The sequence below is a fragment of the Panicum virgatum genome, chromosome 1N, assembly GCF_016808335.1.
Source record: "Panicum virgatum strain AP13 chromosome 1N, P.virgatum_v5, whole genome shotgun sequence".
NCBI classification, from domain to species: domain Eukaryota; kingdom Viridiplantae; phylum Streptophyta; class Magnoliopsida; order Poales; family Poaceae; genus Panicum; species Panicum virgatum.
The window spans coordinates 59,128,815-59,149,055 of NC_053145.1; the positions used below are offsets into that span (position 1 = coordinate 59,128,815).

Below are 20,241 nucleotides of genomic sequence, written 5' to 3' on the forward strand. Positions count from 1 at the left end.
GTCTGCCAATTTTGCCGGAGAGAACTGCAGCGCGGCAAGAAAACAGCCCAAAGCCCAGCTGCGCTGGATGGATGGCTGCTGAGCTCCCCCGCAAGGCCGCGGAGGCCCATTGAGTGTCTACTGGTCCTTAAAGGTCCAGCCCAACCGAAGCGCCACTTCTGGCTGCTCTCGCCCAGGCCCAGGGCTATAACGTCCGGCTTTCCTCCCCTTCTCCTCTCGCGGCTAGGGTTTTAGGGTTTTCTTCTCCGCTCCCCGTCTCCCCCATTCGCACGCCCCCTGTCCCAACGCAGCTACCCGATAGTCTCCATGGCGAAGGGGCCGAAGAGCAAGCTACAGCCGCCGCCGGCGCCCGCGGGGAAGAAGGGGAGCAAGGCGGCGCCCCCACCGAAGGCGGCGAAGAGGGTGCCCAAGAAGCAGATGCTTCTCGAGTCCGACGACGACTCAGATACGGAGCAGCAGCAGCTCCAGGAGGAGGACTCCGACCTCGACATCCCCTCCGATTCCGACGCCGAGGAGCTCTCTGGGTCGGACGCTGAGGCCGATGAGCTCTCAGGCTCGGACGCCGATGCTGACGGTGGCTCCAGCAGCGGCAGCGGCGACGAGGGGGAAGAGGATGAAGAGGAGGAGGAGGGAGATGATGATAGCGATGACGACCCCCTTGCGGACGACTTCCTCGCTGATAGCGACGAAGGAAGCGGTAATTTGCTCAGATCACTTGGTTATTAGACATTGCACATGCACTGAATTAAATTAGCTTCAGCAGTTTCAAATTTCACCATCAATCCAGTATTTCGTAGAATTCCTTCGTGTGAGCTGAGCTTGTGCATACACACATACAACTGTAATGCTGGAATTTGCACCTTGCTAATCGTTCTACTGATCACAATGTGCTGGGTCCACAGAGGGTGGTGACTCTGGAGTGGAGTCAGATGAGTCAGATGACCTCGAGGCCAAGTCACGAGCAATTGATGAGCAGAGGCTGAAGGCAGAAATAGATGCAGCTGAGGATCTTAAAATAAACATAAGATCAGAATCTGATGAGTTCAGATTACCAACTGCCGAGGTTGATTGTCTTTCCCATTCTCTTTTTTCCAGTGTTAGTTGCCTTGAGGACTTATACCATTGCTTAACTTGCTGCAGGAACTGGAGGAAGAAGCGCATTTACCACCTAACCTACCAAATCTCAAAAGGAGGATATCAGAAAGTGCGTTCCTCTAACACCCTTTGTATTTACCAGGTTTCACGGATTTCTACTTTTTATTTACCACCCTCCCACTGTCAGAGTGGTAAAATCCAGGGTGTTTAGGACTATTATCCTCTGCACATTGAGATGATATTTTGAATTCTTGATGGACAACAGTCTCTTAACCTTCCTGACTGATTTCGTATGTACTGATTTTCTTTTCTAGTTGTCCGAGTGCTCTCAAACTTCAACAAGCTGAGGCAGAAAGATGTCCCACGAAAAGATTACATCAATCAGCTCAAAACTGACATCATGTCATACTATGGATATAATGATTTTCTTGTTGAAGCATTGATTGAGGTCAGCTCTATGTCTTTAAGATATGTTTGTGTAGCTGTCTAGTTGCTCAATATAGTTGTTGCAAATTTGGTGTTTGACATGCTTTTTCAGAATTGATCACGAATTAGCGCAGTTCTAGTAGTTAACATATGTCCTACAACAACCATGCAGATGTTTCCTGCTGTCGAGCTTATTGAGTTGCTGGAAGCTTTTGAGAAAAGACCACCTGAGTGCTTGCGAACAAATACGTTAAAGGTATACTGCCTGTGGTCAATCTGAAAATGCATGAATGGTACCAGTATCAAACAGTTAATGGCTTACCGTTGTTGTCCATTTGCTTCATATCTCCCTAGACTATGCTTATCTTGATAAAACTTTACCATGTACCTTATTTATTGAAGTTATTGGTGGCCTACCCACTTGGAGGCTTTGTTGTTGCTTTATTTAAGTTATATTGGCAATATTCGCATTTTGCAGACCAGGAGGAGAGATCTTGCTGCTGCTCTTATACCAAGAGGGTTTAATCTGGACCCGATAGGCAAATGGTCAAAGGTATACTTCAATTAATGTTTCCCCTGAATCATAATAATTGTAAACCACAAAAACCTTTCAACTTCCCTTCTGTTGAAAATGGCAGGTAGGATTAGTTGTCTATGACTCCACCATTTCTGCGGGTGCAACAACTGAATATATGGCTGGACATTACATGGTAGCCCCTCTCTCTACCTTTTCATTATGTTGAGATATTTTGTTTGTTATTTCTATCATTTATTGTTCTTCGTACTAATAATATGGTCTTACAGAAACAAGGTGCTAGTTCTTTCTTACCAGTGATGGCACTTGCTCCCCAGGAGAAGGAGCGAATTGTTGATATGGCGTAAGATGTTTACCTTTTTCTTTGGCAAGAGTTTATTTCTCTTATGAAATCAAATTTAACATCTGTAACTATAAGCCTTGCCATGCTACAATCCTAAGATATTGTACTTGTTTCAGATTAGTCTTCGATTGAAATATTCTTAAGGAATTAGTCTTATAGGTTATGCTGTCATATCCAATAATGAGAATTGATTATTTTCATGTTTACAGTGCTGCACCCGGTGGCAAGACTACTTACATTGGTGCTCTTATGAAGAATACTGGTTAGTTCATGGAACCTGACTCGAATACTATGTGATCAACTGATCACTCCTATAGAGTAATTTTGGCTAGCTGGTTTTGATGCGCAGCACAAATAATAAATTAAATAAAGCTACTGCTTTTGTCATATCTCATATACAGGAATCATCTATGCAAATGAGTTCAATGAGAAAAGGTTGCATGGACTGTTGGGAAACATCCATCGCATGGGTGTGACAAATACCATAGTTTGTAACTATGATGGTAAAGAGGTAAGAAGATAATATGTCTACTATCCCTGGGTGCTTAACTCCTTTAGATTCTTACTTTTGCCAAAATACTGTAATCCACTATTTTTGTGCGATAAATATAGTGTCATAATTTGCTGGAGTTGTCAACTGTGACAACCTAGATGAATCATTATTTCTAGGAAGCTAATACTGAATTTTAAAACCTGTTGCATGTCACTGTTGTTTATACAGGGAAACACAGCTAATATTTCATAATTTTCGATTAAACATAATATCTTTGTAGTCCTGGTAGTTTGTAATGTTTCAGTTGGACATATCATGTCCCCAATGAAAATATCATTCAATGACACATTGATGTTCTTACAGTTACCTAAAGTTCTCGGGATAAATTCGGTTGACAGAGTATTGCTGGATGCTCCCTGCACAGGAACTGGGGTTAGTATGATCAAATTCATGTAAGCTGCTTGATAAATATGTTCTCTTTGTTAATATCGCTTGAACATATGACTCTTTTTTCTGCAGACCATTTGGAAGGATCCACAAATAAAAACATCAAAGGACATTGAAGACATCAGGAACTGTGCCTTTGTTCAGAAGGTTAATTCTTTACTCTATGAAATCTTGTGTGAATACCTGCCTGTAATTTGACAAAGACTTACCTATTTATGTTTATCTAATTGAACCTCGACCCAGTAACATCTAATTAAAAAAAGAAGGAAAGATAATACTCACCTACTATGTGCCTAATTCATAGCCCTGCTTGCATATATTTTGGGCCTTAAACCTTTGTGATTGTTACATTACAGAGGTATAGAAGCTGATAAACAATGAGATTTTTGATTGACCTTTCATTTTACTATACTAACTGATTGCCTTGTTTTGCAGCAATTGCTGCTTGCTGCTATTGATTTGGTTGATGCCAACTCCAAAACTGGTGGTTACATTGTTTATTCAACTTGTTCAATAATGATCCCGGAGGTATGCAAATTTCTCCTGTTTGGTCGATGCTGATTCCACTTGTGTTCCTGAGTCTCTCCACTCTTCCAGAACGAGGCAGTGATAGACTACGCACTTAAAAAGAGAAACGTAAAGCTTGTGCCTTGCGGGTTGGATTTTGGACGCCCAGGGTATGACAATTTCACATTTCACCAACAAATAATGTTTTGGTTAGTTTCTTATGTTTTTCTATTTATCTTTTAGATTCATTCGGTACCGGGAGCATCGGTTTCATACTTCGTTAGACAAAACAAGAAGGTTTTATCCTCATGTCAACAATATGGATGGATTTTTTGTGGCTAAGGTACTTTCTATTTTAGTGCTTTCCAGGATAAATTATAATCATTTTTGAAGCATGAGCTAGCTTGTTTGACCTCTTGAATTTTGTTCCCATTTATAGATTGCAAAGCTAGTGAGTTGGAATTGGAACATTCTGGTTCAAATATCTTTTCTATTAGGTGTATTATCTTGGCAATCAATTCAACTGCCACATGCATGTTGGATTGGTGATTGGTTAAATGCACCGAGTCTAGTCTATCACATGGACTCAAATTGGTACTCCTGATATATAATGAGTCACTTTTTAGGACTTTGAGCGCCATAGTACAGAAAATATTTAAATTCCACGCATGGAGATTACATTGATAGAATCATCCCAAAGTATATTCTATCATATTCTGATTTTATGAATGTTGTTAATATGTATTTTGGGAAAGTAATGCAAAAGTTGTGCATAGGGGAGACTCCATACCCTGAACAGAAAGTAAATAGTACCGATGGCAGTATTTTGTGAATATATCCTAATGTGAAATGCTTAATCTGGATTTTTTTGTGACGGTGTTATGCCATTTCATACAGCTGAAAAAGTTGAGCAATACAATTCCGATGATGGCTGAGTCGTCAAAAGCATCTGATAGTGCAGCTGAGAGGGCTGATCTTACTGGGGATGATGAAGACAAGAAAGCTGTTCTTGACGAACAAGAGAAAGGTGTTCCTGATAAAGATGAGAAAGCTGTACCGATGAAAAATCATAAAGATACTAAGTTTAAGACTAATAAAGGAACAAGCGTCGCAAAAGCGACTAAAGGTGTACCTGACAGGCCAGCAAAGCATCCTGAGAACCATAAGAAGGATGCAATGGAAACTGATGGCCCTGAAAAAACAGAAACAAATGGAGATGGGAAAGAAGTGCACCTTGTGCAAAACAAAAAGAAAGGCCCCAAAAGGAAGATTGCTTCTGATAGAACCAAGAAATTGGACCCCAAGAGCACCTCGGGCATAAAAGAGAAAAAACCAGTGAGTGACAAGAAGCGGAAAAAGAAGTGGCAATTCAAGTTGAGGCGAGACTGGTAAGACAAGCATGCATTTTTTTTTATACTTCCTAGACATTTTTTTCTTCTTCACTTTGTATCAGTGTTTTTCCCAAAAAAAAATTTCATATGCGATTGGCATTTAACTTGCAGGGAAGCTGGAAAGAAGTCTGACAAGAGGAGGAAATTATGAAACAGATTTGGAAAATCATATCCTAGTGAAATTTGATGTGCTATACAAGCCAACAGAAACTGCATACACTAAAATTTTGAGGGAGCACAAGTTTGCTTCCATGGCAAGTTTTGATGTACGAAGTAGCGATTGTAATTTGTTATTTTCAATCTTGATTCAATGCACGGGTAGGCATCTTTTTATCTGCAATGAGTCATGAGTGAGATCTGCCATCTGGCATGGAAACTGAAGTAAATTATCGTGCTGAATGCTATGTAAGCCGAGTCAATCCTGCTGCTTGAGTGGGTCGCATCACGCCGAAAAGTTGGCTCTATGATGTGTTATTAGGTGAAAGCATTTGGTTTCGAGTACTTGTTATGTGTTTATGTAAATTTTTTCCCGAAATTTTTCTAGCAGAGATCTGCTTCTGAACGCCGGGGTTTATGAAGTAGCTAGTCTGACATTCTGGTCGAGGAACGACGCGTCGGCGTTGCATCGGGGGTTTATGAAGTAGCTAGTCTGACAGTCACACTCTTGCTTACAGTCACACAGCAGCTCCTTTGCCAGCTCAGGCGTTGGCGGTGCGGACCTCGCCGGCGCTCTACTTGGCGGCTGCGTGCGGCGATCACGCCATCCCGAACACAGAGGTGCTAACTTGCTGAGCACGTGAAGGAACGGAAGAACAAACGAGAGAGGGAGCCAGGGAGGTGCGGGGGGGGGGGGGGGGGGGGGGGGGGGGGGGGGGCGGTGACGGACAGGGAGACGAAGAGAGCGAGAAACTACTCTTTTTTTTTTGCGGAAGTAGAGAGCTATATTAACCTGATATGATAGTCAAGTCTTTAGATACATGATGTTCCACACACACCGGAACACGACCCCTCCAGACCGCACTATGATTTAGCCGTCTAGCTAGCTGGGCAAGATCGTGGGCAATAACATTTTGCTCTCTACTTATATGACTAAACATGACCTTTGGCAGCCTATTAGCTTCCTGCAGGGTTTCCTTGATGGAAAAGAAGGCCGGGGCTCTTTGCAACCTTATATGACTTCACGTCGGGAGCCAGAATCTAGGGCCTGCTTCCCTTTGACGTCCGGGGGCAACTTGGCTGTAGAGGAACAAAGAGAGTCCCAATAGCTTAGTAGGAAATTAATAGAAGACGCAGTGTTAAGCCATTTACCTTCATGGGTCCATCTGTCCCTAACATACCAAGTACTCCCTCCGTTCGCGTTTCTTAGGCGTGCGCCAGTTTTTTGCTTTTTCGTAAATATTGGGCGTGACCAGGGTTAACAATTTCGGCGAAATTTCGCCGAAATTTCGGAAAATTTTCCGTTTCCGCTAGTTACCGGGATTCGAAATTTCGGTATTTTTCAGAAAATTTCGTTTTCAAATTCAAAATTCAACAAATTTTGACCGAAATTCACCGAAATTCGCCGAAATTTACCGAAATTTCGGAACGAAATTTTGTTTCCGGTAAACACCGGGATTTGACCGGAAAACGAAATGGTTAACCCTGGGCGTGACATCTCGGTACTCCTGTTGCTCTGAGTACCCCCGCATCATTAATTGCTCTCCGTGCAGTTGATTTGGCACGGGGGAATATTTGCCGCGGCTGTTTTGACAGCTGTTTGGCGGGCGGCCGGGGAACGAAGCGACGTTGCATGTGGCCATGCATTGAGTGGCTTGCGTTAATTAATCAATCGATGTAGCATTCAAAGCTAGCACTAGCAGCATATTACCCCTTGGTCTCTGCGCTCTATGCCTGGGCGCCTTAGAAACGCGAACGGAGGGAGTACGCCAGAGGAGCAATACGAGGTGGGCACCAACAGCAGTGTCCGAGATGTCAATCATATGCAGTAACCATTCCGGCCCGGTATATCTGAGCAGCTCCTCTGCCGGGAAGGACCAGTGCTCACTCATGGCCAGGCGTAGACTTTTAGCATGTTGGCATTGAATGACAGCGTGGAACACCGACTCCTCCGCAGAGCCGCAGATGTCACACAATGCCGATTGGATTATTCCTTTGGACTTCTTGTTCTTGTTCGTAGCTAACCCCCCCCCCCCCCCCCCCCCCCCCCGGATCACCTTCCAAGCAAAGATGCGAACCTTGTGTGGGACAGGCAGCGACCAGAGTTTCTTCCATACCGGTTTAGAACCATCTGGCCTAGAGCTCGACGCACCAGCAGGAGTATCCGCATCACGTAGCGTGACCCCGAGTCTGTACGCACTGCGAACTGAGAAACAACCCGACTTCTCATGGTGCCAGGCCACAATGTCATCAGCTGGACGCCACGGGATGTTGATCTTTAGGATGGCCTCAACATCATGTTGGTAGAAGTAGCGCCGTAAAACATCCTCTTTCCAACATCTAGTATCCGCATCTATCAATTCACTAACCCATTTCAACCTGCATGAGCGGCGCTTGCGTCCCGATGGTTTCAGCGTGATCCCACGCGGGATCCAGGCGTGCCTCCAAATCTTGATACTATGCCCGTTTCCCACTCTCCAAATGGTGCCTTTCTTAAGGAGTTCAAGACCAAACAAGATCGCTTTCCAGGTTGGGGACGCCTGCACGGGAAACGCCGTGTCAAGAAGATCTCCAGAAGGGTAGTACTTGGCCTTCAGTATCCTTGCGCATATATAGACTATCTGGGGACTCGACGAGCCTCCAAGCTTGCCTTGCAAGTAAAGCTTGGTTGAATACCCTGAAATCCCTGAACCCCAGCCCACCATGAGATTTGGCGCGGGTAAACTTCTCCCAGGCAATCCAGTGAGCCTTCCTTTGGTCATCCGCCTCTCCCCACCAAAACTTGCGGACTATTTTGCTCAACTCATCACACAGAGGGCCACCAAGGCGAAATACACTCATCACGTACGTAGGAATGGTTTGGGCTACCGACTTGATCAAAACTTCCTTGCCACCCTGAGGAATGTGGAGTACTCTATTCTGCTTGTGAATTGTCAACCGTGCGGTGTGATCGTGCGCTTGGTCTTTGGTTGTAGGTACACGGGCGTCAAGTGTCGACGGAGAGCTGCCGTGGAGGTGCTGTGGCCGATGGACTGTGCGGTGGACGACGGTGAAGGTCAGCCGGGACCAGAGCTCGTGCCGGGCGGCAGCTGTGGCGTCCACTCCTGGATCGAGGGCGCAAGCGGCGACGAAAGACGGGTTTCTTCGTTTGCGCCACAAAACCAAGGAGGTGGACGGCGGTTGAAGACGCTAAGTCGTAGAGGCACGGGCGTCGGTCTCGGGACTGACGGAGGCGACGGGCGTCGACGGCGTCTAGGGCCTCGCTGCGGGCGAGGAGGTGACGGGCGTCGGGCGGCGTCTAGGGCCGTCAGAAGGCCGAGGCAGAAACGGCGTCTAGGGCCACTGCGTGGAAGCGGGAATCTTTCCGCGCGTGGAGTTTTGGCGGTTTTCTCAAAACCGGCCATCTACCCGGGTTTTGCGGACCCCCCCCCAAAACCGCGAACCAGATCTTCATCGACATAGCGGCATCGCGGAGAAGGCTTCGAGTCGAAGAAAGAATCTCGGCCGTCGGATGAGTCCAATGTATCTTTTTCGGTTTTGCCCCTACGGGCTTTCTAGTGTCTAGTTAAGTCTAGGGGTATTTTAGTCTTTAGTCTAGAGAGTTAGTGGGGTTAAAAGAGAGAGGAGGGCAGCCAACTCACCTGCCCCTAGAGTCAAGGAACCAGACGCCACTCTCATCTCATCCAGGCGCCCCCTCTGTCCCTCTCTCTGTTCTCTCCCTCTCTTCTCTAGGAGTAGAAGTTGAACCATGGGATTTTGAGTTTTTTACTGAGATTGATCGGGGAAAGGAGGCCCTTCCCTCCTTGTGCCCTCCGGGGTTTTGAATTCACTTCGATTTCATTCATCTTGAGCCTCGTTTGTTTGAAATTCAATTTTCCTTTGTCGATTCATGAACACGAGTTGATGGCTTGGTTCTTGATGATTTCGTGACTCTTTGAAGTGACTCTAATACATCTAGCCTAGTGCTACAACCCTTGGAATCACGAGTCCACTCGAATCGAAGTTCTTGGCGTTCTAGAGAAAACCCCCGTTCTTGCTCGTAATTCTTCGATTCCTCCCAAACTATGGAGTGATTCGTCGATTCCTTCCGTGGACATGTTCACAATTCCTTTGTGATCATGGCTGCAAAATTTGAGCTCCTTTGGACTTGATTTGATCTTCCAATCATCGAAGATTCCAAAGGTCGCGGGCTGAAAAGGGTTTCTGGACTCTGTTCTTCCTAGCACCGGATGAACCAACGCTTTGAAGTTGTCCGCGTCGGATCAACCGGTGTGTAGGATCTTGGTACTTTAGGGTTTTGGACGTTCGGCTTGGTTGCATCGATGCTTTTGTTCCACAAGCATCAGTTCTACCGGTGAAGCCTGAATATCTGTCTCTGCGTGCTGTTTTTGCCGTTGCACCAGCGTATTGAAGTTTGTCTACGTCGGTTTAACCGGTGCTCAGCACTTTTCGCCTTGTGATCTCTCTGGTCAATTGCACCGACGCTAGGGTTTTGTTGGCGTCGGTTTAACCGGTGTTCACTACGTCGTTTTGCAGTCCCTCTAGACAACTGCACCGACGATTGGGCTTGATTTTGTCGGATCATCCGGTGCTCTATCACCGGTTCAACCGACGCCCTTTGAAGCCTCTGCATCGGTTCAACCAGTGCTCGCTCTGACTGCTACCGGCTCTGCTCGTCGGTTGAACCGACGCCATTCAAACTCAAGCGTCGGATCAACCGGTGAGTTATACCGTGCTGTTTTTGTGCTGCTCTTCGTGGTTACTTCCGCGGTCGCTCTTGCTTGTTCCTAGGGCTGCTTTGTGTTAGTGTAGCTCCTCTATAGCTACTATACACTTCACCTAGGACTCGAGGGTTGGGTGTAAACTTGGGATCATAGGCCGAGCTTTCAATTGCGAGAATTTTTGATCGGCTCCCATTCACCCCCCTCTGGTCGCCTTTTCGGTCCCTCACACCCGAAGATAAGAACTTCTCAGACCATGAGGCAACCCTTTTCGTGAGTCTCTCCTTGATCGGCATAAATCTATCTTTCTTCAGTGTGCCATCCGGAGTAGGGAGACCCAAGTATTTGGCCTCGAAGTCAACTCGTTCAACACCAAGTACTTGGCGGATTTGTTCTTGTATGTCAGTGTCCAGAGTGTCTCTTGTAAGGAGAGAGCACTTTGCCTGACTTAGAAGCTGACCTGTACCAGCCTGAAAACGGAGGAGGATCTCTTTAATACGTTCCGCTTGCTCCACTTTTGCTTCAAAGAATACCAGGGCATCATCCGCAAACAGCAAGTGAGAGACTCCTGGCGCACTTCTACACACACGTAACTCTGGTAAACCGCCCCTAGCACTTTCCTGTTTCAGAGCCACAGACAATGCATCAGCGACAAACAAAAACAAATACGGGGAAAGAGGATCACCCTGACGAAGACCCCGGGATGGTTGGAAGGGTTCAGAAGGAACCCCATTGAAGCCGACTGAGAAACGTACGGAGGACACACAAGCCATAATCCACCGCACCCATGTACTTGAGAAACCCAGCTTCACCATAGCTTTCTCCAAGAAGCACCAATCAACCCTGTCATACGCCTTAGATAGATCCAATTTATACGCACAGAAATTTGTTCTCGCCGACGAAGAATTCTGGATGGCAAACAAACATTCAAAGGCAATTAAAGCATTATCTGTTATTAACCTGCCAGGAACAAAGGCACTCTGATTTGGGGATATAAGCTCCTGCAAAAAGGGTCTTATGCGATTCACCAAGCATTTAGAGACAACTTTCACTACTAGAAAATCGGTTTAAGGCACAGGTTGCAAGGAGCTTTTGGTACCGGGTAAAACAACCGGTGCCTAAGACTTCAAAATTCACGCAAAATATTCTCTTTGGTTGGGACTTGAACTCGCGACCTCTAGCCTCGCACATTGCTCCTTTACCATCTCAGCTACACAGTTGTTCTGATCGAGAAAGAGATATTTTCCTTTTAAAGTAACCAATGGATGAGCCTAAGGTACCGGTTGGTGGTACCACCCGATACCTAAGGCTCATCTATAGATACCGGTTGGTGGTACCACCTGGTACTAATATAAAAGTTACCACCCGGTACCTATGGAGAGCCTTAGGTACCGGTTGATAATACCAACCGGTACCTAAGGCTCATTCATAAATTCAATCCAGATACCGGTTCATCTCCATACCGGTATTTTTGGGGTGGACCTAAGGCTTGTTTTCTAGTAGTGTTTATATAGGACGTTACACAAACTAATCGGCCTGAAGTCACCCAGATGTTCAGGATGTGCAATCTTAGGGATAAGTACAATGGCCGTGTCATTTACCTCAGTAGGCATGAATCCATCCGAGAAAAAGGTCCTAACCGCAGCGATGACTTCCTCCTTCAGCAGACCCCAATTCTGCTGAAAGAACCTTGCCGGGAAACCATCCGGCCCTGGCGCCTTTAACGGACCTATCTGGAATAAAGCATTACTAATTTCCTCATCCGTGAATTCTTTGCATAGTTGATCATTCATATCCGGGGTCACCCGTGTTTCCAGGCATGAAACCAGATGGTCGGGCACCACCGTGTTATCCCGTGCATACATGGTTTGAAAGAATTGACGGGCCATAGCTGCCAATTCTACCGGGTCATCGCACCATTGACCATTATCCGCTTTCAACTGCTTGACCCGATTCTTCCTAGATCTCCATACTGCCTTTTGGTGAAAGAATTTAGTATTTCTATCCCCTTCTAGTAACCACGAGATCTGAGACCGCTGCAACCACATCATTTCTTCACGGTATAACAGCTCCTCCATCTCTGCTGCGGCTTTCCTTGCATTGTCTCAACTCTCCCTGTCAGTCAAACCACTCAACAGCTAGCTGGTTCCTGAGATCTTGTAGCTTCTCGCGGACAGACCCAAACTTCTCCCTGCTCCATTCATGGAGTGACTGCATGACACCTTCCAAAGATGAAGCAATCGCCGACAGGGATGACCTCCCTCCCTCTAAGCTCCAGGCATCTAGGATAACGTCACCCAGCGACTCATCACGCTCCCACATGATCTCCTAACGTAAAATCTTGTCCTTTCTTCGTGCGTCCGGGCTTGGAGACAACCTTAGTAACACCGGGCAGTGATCCGAGCACGGGGAAGTAAGATGTTCCACCGATGCTTGGTCAAACAAATCGCACCCGTCATTATTGGCCACCGCTCTATCCAATCTCACACGAACATTCCGGTTCTCAGATTGCTTGTTATCAAACATCCACGGTAAACCTGAGAACCCAAGATCATGCATGTCACAGAAATTAAGAGCCCTCCCTGAAAGCCTCCATTTGCCTTTCCCCTCTTTTGGATTTAGAAAAATGCTCAAACTGCCACATGGCTTCATTAAAGTCCCCCATAATTATCCAGGGTTTATCCTATCGAAATTTAATCCGCTTCATAAACTCCCACGTCAAGTGTCTATCTTCTACTCTCGGCTCACCATACAAGAAGGTGATCCTCCAGGTTGGGGAGGCTGGATCCTCCTGAACAGAAACATCGATGGCTTTATCCGAGATCGTCACAAGGTTAACCACCAATGATTCCTCCCAAAAAAGAGCTATTCCTCCACTTTTACCAACACTGCTTCTTGCGAGACAACCTGTCAGGCCTAGTCGCCATCTCAAATTCCTTATTTGCGCTTCATTTTGCCTAGTTTCCGACAGGAAAACTAGTTTGGGGCTATGCTGCTGTACCAACACAGCAAGGTCTTGAACTGTCCAGGGCTCTGCGGGAGCTCCCGTCAGGGGTGAAGCATGAGGGATGGACGGTCGGCTGCGTTTCGCAAGAGACTCCCCATCGTTCCCATTTGCGACAGCTACCTCATTCATATTTGGATCAACCTCCATCTGCAAACCATTCTTCTCCAGCTCTAGCAACGTTGCAGCAAGGTGCACATTGGTTGTCTTCTTCCCACGTTTTGCCTTATCAATATCTTTAGTCGCTATCTTGACCTCCGAGTGGGTTTTCTTCTCCCCAAGCCCCGCACCAAGGTTGTTCTTCCCTAATTACAATCTGTCCCGCATACTCATGTGATTATTATTGCTTGAATCATTTGCAACTTTCTCCGATCCATCACTAGAACCCATAAAGGAGTTGAGTCCTGAAACTCTGGCCGCATGAGAAAGGTTTGTATCGTGGCTCATGGGTGGAACATTGTTCATACCCAACTTACTGACTCCTGCCGTCAGTGCATCAGAGACAGCTGCAGGAACGCCCCCATGACTCCCATAGGCCACATCATCCTTCCCAGATCTTCCATCCTTCTTAAGCGGTCCCACTGAAGAACTGGCCACATACATTGCCTTCCTTTTTTGATCCCCACTAAAATTAAGCCCCCTCCGTGCGCCAAACCCATCCGCTGGGATTGTCATTCTCTTACCCGAGTCTCTTTTCTGTGGCGAGCACCTGAGCGCCTTCCCAAACTGCACGCCTCCACCCACAACATCCTCCTCAGGGCACTCACGCTGATCATGGCCGATGTGACCACAACCGAAGCAAAAATCAGGTATATTTTCATAGCCAACAGCGAACTCCAAAGATCCATGACCCCGAACCTTCTGATGCACTGTGGGCATGATCGCCTTCTCAAGAGGGAAATCCACACGTACCCTCTTGTAATCATTCACAGCTTGACCGACTTCTAGAACACGGCCAATCTTGGATCCCAATGCCCTAGCAAAACCATCAGTAATCATCGTAACAGGAATATCATAGATACGTACCCAAAGTGCGATGGACGTGATCGAAACTTCCGAGAGGCGCCGGATGCCGTCGTAGGGGACGACGATCACCGCATCTCCCTTGTGTCTCCACGGGCCTCCACCGACGACTCTCCTCCACAGTTGTTCTGAATCAAATTCCACCAGGAATCTGTTGTCACCTAGTTCCCGAACTGGGATAGAGGACTTCTTCCCGAACTGGGATAGAGGACTTCTTCCCCCAAACTGCACTCAGTTCATTAAACATGCATGCCCCACGTCGAGTAGGGTTTCCCCGAATACAAGAAGAGACATTTTTGAGATGCAAATCGACGATTGCCTCTCATCTACAGTGTTTTGCCGATTGCCTCTCATCTACCGTGTTTTGTCTTTCCTTCGCACAGCACCGTCTCCAACAGAGCGCTGCATTTCCTTCTTCGCCCGCCTGCAAGCACCTATCCATGGCGTCGTCGAAGCGGCCGTCGCGCGCGGAGAGGAAGTTGAGGAGGAGGCGGAGGTCCGCGGCCGCACCGGCATCCCCGTTCGCCACGGCAGCAAGAGCAGGCCGCGCCCGAACCCCGCCACGCCCACGGGCTCGCACAGCACGGTGTGCGCGCAGGCGAAGGTGAAATTGGAGACCACCACGGACGCCGCCAGCGCGACGCGGCCGTAGCGTAGGATCTGCATCCTCCGAGCTCCACCATGGGCGCAGATCCGCCGCGCCTCCAAGCTCCTCCCCGCTCGTCCCCTGCTCCGTCGCGCCGGCCCCCTGCTCGTCCACCGGCCGCTCGCCGCGGCGCCTCCGCGCGCACCTGCCGGTCCTCATCACGCCCCGGCGGCCCTGCCCCTCCGCCGCTGGCCTCGCGCGCCGCGGCCCGCGTGGCTTGGCTCCTCCCGCCGGCCCCGCGCTCAGCCGCCGGGCCGCCACCACCTCGACTCCTCCGCCGCCACCAGGCATGAGCAGGAGGGGGAGCAGGGGACGAGGCGGCGGAGGGAGGGAGGCCGGGAGCCTGAGCCGCGCGGGTCCCTGCTCCGGCCCCGCCCGCGCGCCATGGCGGCCGAGCTCGCGCCGCCCAGTGGAGAGGAGGGGGAGGCGCGAGCTCCCATGGCGCCGCCGCCGTGTCCTTTGCTCAGGCCGTCGCCCGCACCCCATGAACAGCGGCGGCAGCGCCTGCAGCGCCGCGCGGTACGCCTTGGTGGGCCGCACCACCTCGAACTCCGACCGGAAGTCCACCTCCACCACGAGGCGGGTCGCCGTCGCCGTCACCGCCCCGGGCCCGGGCCCGGGCTCCACAGCCACCACCGCGTCGATGTACTCGTGCTCCCCCGCCGGGTGGGAGGGGCCCTTGTCCCACCGCGACGTGCACACCGCCGCGTCGTACCCGAGCGCGCGGAGCCCGTCCGCCACCGCGCGCCGGACGCCCGCCTTCTTCCGACCAGAGCCGTAGCCGCCCCTGCCGCACCGCTCGGCGATCCGCGACGCGTCGGTGAGGAGGTTCCGCTCGGCCGTGCTCGCGCACTGCACCAGGTCGCCTCCACGCGCACAGGAATGCATCGGAGGAGAGAGGGATTGCAATTTTGCATCGCCTCTTTCCTCCAATGCATTTTGCATTGGGCGTTTGCATCACATGTTAGAGCGATTCGCAGTGTGCACAGTAGGCGGTGGAGAGGCAAGATTGACTTCACTAAAGTGGACTGAGAGGGGAAAGGCAACTAGACTCTGTTGATGTGCCAACACGGAAAGGGACGGATGTGTTGTCTCTTTGTTTCAAGTACATGAGTGTGAGTATACTTCACGTTTTATTTATTACCACTAAAGTTTAAGTTATCAATTTGTATTCACTACTATATGTACCCGCCCACAGCTTAATTTTGATCTTCATCTTAACTTTTTTTTCTTTTTTTCTAAGAATATGGAGGTGAGAAAATTTCTTTTTCTATGTTTGGAAAATTTGATTCTATAGTGAGAAATAATGCACATAATTTGTTCCCAATTCTCCATTGTAGTTCATTCCTGTTGCATTAGATTTGTGTTGATCTAAGCTATAAGATATCATTGATGCTTATCATGATACATGTTTTTAGAATTTATTTTGAATATTAATTTAATTAATACTTAATTAAATGTATTTTTGAATTAAAATCTAATTATGTTTCTTAAATCACGTGCGTGTCGCACGTGCATCTATGCTAATAAGAATTAAACATAAAAACATTCAGTCCACTAGATGTTTTCTATTGTATATCTATTACAACCGTGATTGGAATTCGATTCGGCCTGGTCCGGCCCGATTAATAATATATACACTAGAAGTTGTCAAGGGAAAGCAGTCTGCCAACCGTTGTCTCTGTATCAGCCAGCAACCTGCCGCCGGTTCAGTTCGTGCGGTCGTACGTGGTTCAGCATTTGGGACTGTGGTGAACTCGCCGCTCTTATATACTTAGTAATGAAATTATTGGAGTGCTTCGCGCGATGGAAAAAAGGTTCAGTTCGTACGATGACCAACCACCTAAAAAGCCAAGAAACGACCATGATCGTGCTAATAAGGCAACTAACAGCAACGCTAGACCAAGTGCTCCTCGGCTCAGTGATCTTCCACCAGTATGCCCAACTTAACACTCTTTTTTCTTTTCCACTTTAATTTCGGGGTAATTTGTGCATGCTTTGTTTATAGGACTTACTATAGTACATAAACGTGATTTTGTTTCAATTCTACACTTTTGGCATGCAGCAGATCCATCATCCGTGGCTGTGTCGTTTTTGCATGACATCTTGTATCACTACTACAAAAACGTTGATTTGTTCCGGTTGGGAAACCGCTGTTGTCCCGGTTTCCCAACCGGGAACGCCTGTCCGGGACAAAAGGGGGTGCCATTTTGTCCCGGGTGTGGCAACCGGGACAAAAGGTCCTCTTTTGTCCCGGTTGGTAACACCAACCGGGACAAAAGGTGCAGCCAGCGCCCACGTGGCTGGCGCACCCTTTTGTCCCGGTTGGTGTTACCAACCGGGACAAAAGGTCTCTTTTTTTTCATGTTTTTCTTTTCTCAATTCTTTTTCTATTTCAATTATACTTTTGTATTTCAATTAAACTTATGTATTGGAATTCAGTGTGTATGATCTCCACTAATATATACATATATATAGTTACTTATATAATATTTGTCCTAGATAGTTTTCATATATAAATTAATTCACTTATATATATATATGTATACACATATCTATACATGTGAATTCCTTTACATATGAAAATGTCTAGGACCAATATTATATAAATATATATATATACACACATATATATATTATTGGAGTGCTTATATATATAATACATACATACTCCACCATATTTGCATAGGTATATTCATTCTTAATTACATAGTAGAATTCGCCTTTTGGAAATTTAATACATACATACTCATAAATAGAAATTTAATACATAGACACACATATATATTTACATAGTTATATTCGTTCTTAATTACATATATACGCGTATATTGTCATATTTGCTGTGATTGTCAATATTAGATATTCCATCATAGTAGAATTCGCCTTTTGGATCGAGGACTTGCTCAACAATAAATCCGGAGAATTGTTCTTGAATCGCCATAATTTTTTCCTCCGGTAGGAGTTTATCGCGCATCTCCCCGACCTATGGAAAAAGGGGATAATTAATTTCGACTAATTAAAATATGAGTTCAAATATTAACAAGTTTTTTTACTTACTTCCTCCTCCCAATCTGTCCAGCCCTTTGGAGGACCTACCAGACCATGTATGTTCTCGCATACATAGTATGCGCACAATACAGTGCCTGGTTTCTGCCTCATACACTTTAAGAGAGAAGAAATTATCAGGTATTTACATGAATATATAATAAAACTAATGAATCGTGCAACGAATCATCCAAGCGTGTACCGGAAAATCTGTCTTGATCTTCAATTCCTTGTCAAATTTGCCTGGATGATTTTTAGCGAATTCTTTCCAAACCCTGTGCATGATTAGAACAATTATAGTCAAGTAACAAAGTAATTCAAATTATCGGTCATGGACGGAGTAGTGGTAGAATTACTTTTTCATCATGTTAAGAAGATTTTCGTATTGTTCTGGAGGTCTCCTCAATGAGTCCTTAACCACGAGTAGGCTCTTCTCGGGAATTATGACAATTAGGACAAAGTGTTCACTGCAAGATTATACGGAGGCAGTTTTTGGTAGTTAAGGTTTAAACAATTCGATTACAGAATAGAAAGAGTTAGACGAAGGAATCACTCACGCAAAGTTGTAAGGAAACAATATCATTTGCTTGTTGTGATGAACGCTTATGTACTTGAACAAGTTTTGGAATATGTCATTGGGATTGTCACGTAGAAGCCTCCAATTACAAGTAATTGGGTCGATGAAGCCGAGGTGAGAGTATCCCTTTCTTCTGCAAGTATGTATCTCCATTCTACATGATACCGAATAAATCAAGAGATCAATATGTTGAGATCATGCAAAACAATACGTAAGGAGAGTAAAATACTTACAGAACCCACAAGCCGACCATAGAGATATCGAGGGCCTCCTGATGGAATAGTTGGTAAATTTCTTCCCAGTTTATCTATATAATGGCCTCCCCCCGTAAGAAATCGTCATCTTTAATCTTTGCGCCCTGCATGAAGATGCAATCGGCCATCGCACGCATGTAGTGCTGATGCAGCTTATACATTTGCGTTGGAAGCACAGACACTACTTCGGGGGGTACAAGAGTTTTGCCGATCTCAAACGTCCATTTGACGACCACATCGGCCTTTGGAATATCTTCTCCCCCTGCAATCTGAGCGGCCGTCAGGTTTGATTCTTTCAGAAATGTAACAAAGTCTTGTTCTTGCGTCGTCTGTCCCACTACGAGAGGCTCTATTGATTGTTTCTTTTGGGCTCCGAGCTGTGGAACGTCGGACGACGACGACTTTGATTGTCTCTTCTTTTTCTCAGTAGTTTTGATAATTGTGCGTTCGTAGTCTGAAGGGGGGTCTCTCGGAATGAATTTTCTCTTATTTGCTTCGCACATTCCCTTAAAAAATTTCAAATCTATCGGATTTATCACTTTCTCGGGCTCCGGCTTCAGCTTCGGCTTGAAGTGCTCTTTAACTCTTTCTTGAGTTATCCGATCGCATTCTTCAAGGCTCATGTCCCAGGGTTTAATAGGAGCCTCCTTGGTTTTCTTCTCCTTTTCCTTCTTCTTCTTTGGAGGCTCCTTAACCGGTGCAGCTACCTTCTTTGCCGGCGGCCGTTTCTGCTTCTTTGCCGGCGGCGGAGGGGGTGACCATGGAGGCGACGGTGACGCTTGAGTGTTCATCGGCGCATGAGATGATGGTGATGGAGAATGTGCCGGTGAACCTTGCCGAGACAGTGCTGCCCTTGGGGAGTTTTGCGGAGATGCCGGTCTTGGAGAGGCATGCTGAGATGCCGGTCTTGGTGTTTGATCATCCGACTTTAGGACAATGTAGCGCTTATCCCATAGGATGTAGCCATGAATGGCTTCTGCTAGTGTCCTCTCCCCATCGCCTCCAGGAATATCAAGCTCGAGCGTCTCCCAACCCTGGCACACCTGCTCCACGCCAACTCTTGTGTATCTAGTCGGAATTTGTTGGCCGTGGTACACGTCGCCTGGTTCGGTTGGCATGGCGGTACCGTACGCAACAGTGAACATGCAGTTCTTAACGCCAAGTGCTATGACCACTGCTCATCTCACCAAAAGGATTCATGCCATCCGTACTCAAACCGAACCTTATGTTTCTCGCATCCAAATCAAATTTAGGGTACGTTCTATCTATTTTTCTCTACTGCGACCCATCAGCGGGGTGTCTCAACATCGAGTCTTTCTTGCGTTCCTCTTTGTGCCATCGCATCAACTTAGCATTATCTTTATTTCTAAACAGACGCTTCAAACGTGGTATTATAGGCGAATACCACATGACCTTCGTAGGAACTATCTTCCGGGGAGGCTCCCCCTCGACATCTCCAGGATCATCTTTTCTAATCTTGTAACTGTAACACCCGGTGTTAATATTTTAGTGCTAATCGTGTGGTTAGTCGCTAATCAGGGTTAATCGCCGTCATTAGCGCTAATCAAGTTTCCA

General features: G+C 46.9%; 1 protein-coding gene across 1 annotated transcript; it reads left to right on the forward strand.

Annotated features, from left to right (window-relative positions):
* The first annotated feature begins 218 nt into the window (after positions 1 to 218).
* Positions 219 to 5,682, forward strand: LOC120657083 (26S rRNA (cytosine-C(5))-methyltransferase NOP2B-like). The gene is made up of 17 exons (XM_039935337.1): positions 219 to 697; positions 903 to 1,063; positions 1,141 to 1,204; positions 1,410 to 1,543; positions 1,694 to 1,777; positions 2,000 to 2,074; positions 2,160 to 2,231; positions 2,326 to 2,399; positions 2,609 to 2,661; positions 2,801 to 2,910; positions 3,256 to 3,324; positions 3,412 to 3,486; positions 3,775 to 3,867; positions 3,937 to 4,016; positions 4,090 to 4,189; positions 4,744 to 5,234; positions 5,349 to 5,682. The coding sequence occupies exons 1-17, from the start codon at positions 307 to 309 to the stop codon at positions 5,386 to 5,388; spliced, it is 2,166 nt and encodes a 721-aa protein (XP_039791271.1). The 5' UTR covers positions 219 to 306; the 3' UTR covers positions 5,389 to 5,682.
* The last annotated feature ends 14,559 nt before the right edge of the window (positions 5,683 to 20,241 follow it).

Bases quoted from the DNA above. Each gene is read 5' to 3' on its own strand.
- LOC120657083 (XM_039935337.1), top strand. From the start codon at position 307: ATGGCGAAGGGGCCGAAGAGCAAGCTACAGCCGCCGCCGGCGCCCGCG. The intron at 2,911-3,255 runs GTAAGAAGATAA...ATGTTCTTACAG, and splicing joins GTAACTATGATGGTAAAGAG to TTACCTAAAGTTCTCGGGAT. The intron at 4,017-4,089 runs GTATGACAATTT...TTTATCTTTTAG, and splicing joins TTGGATTTTGGACGCCCAGG to ATTCATTCGGTACCGGGAGC.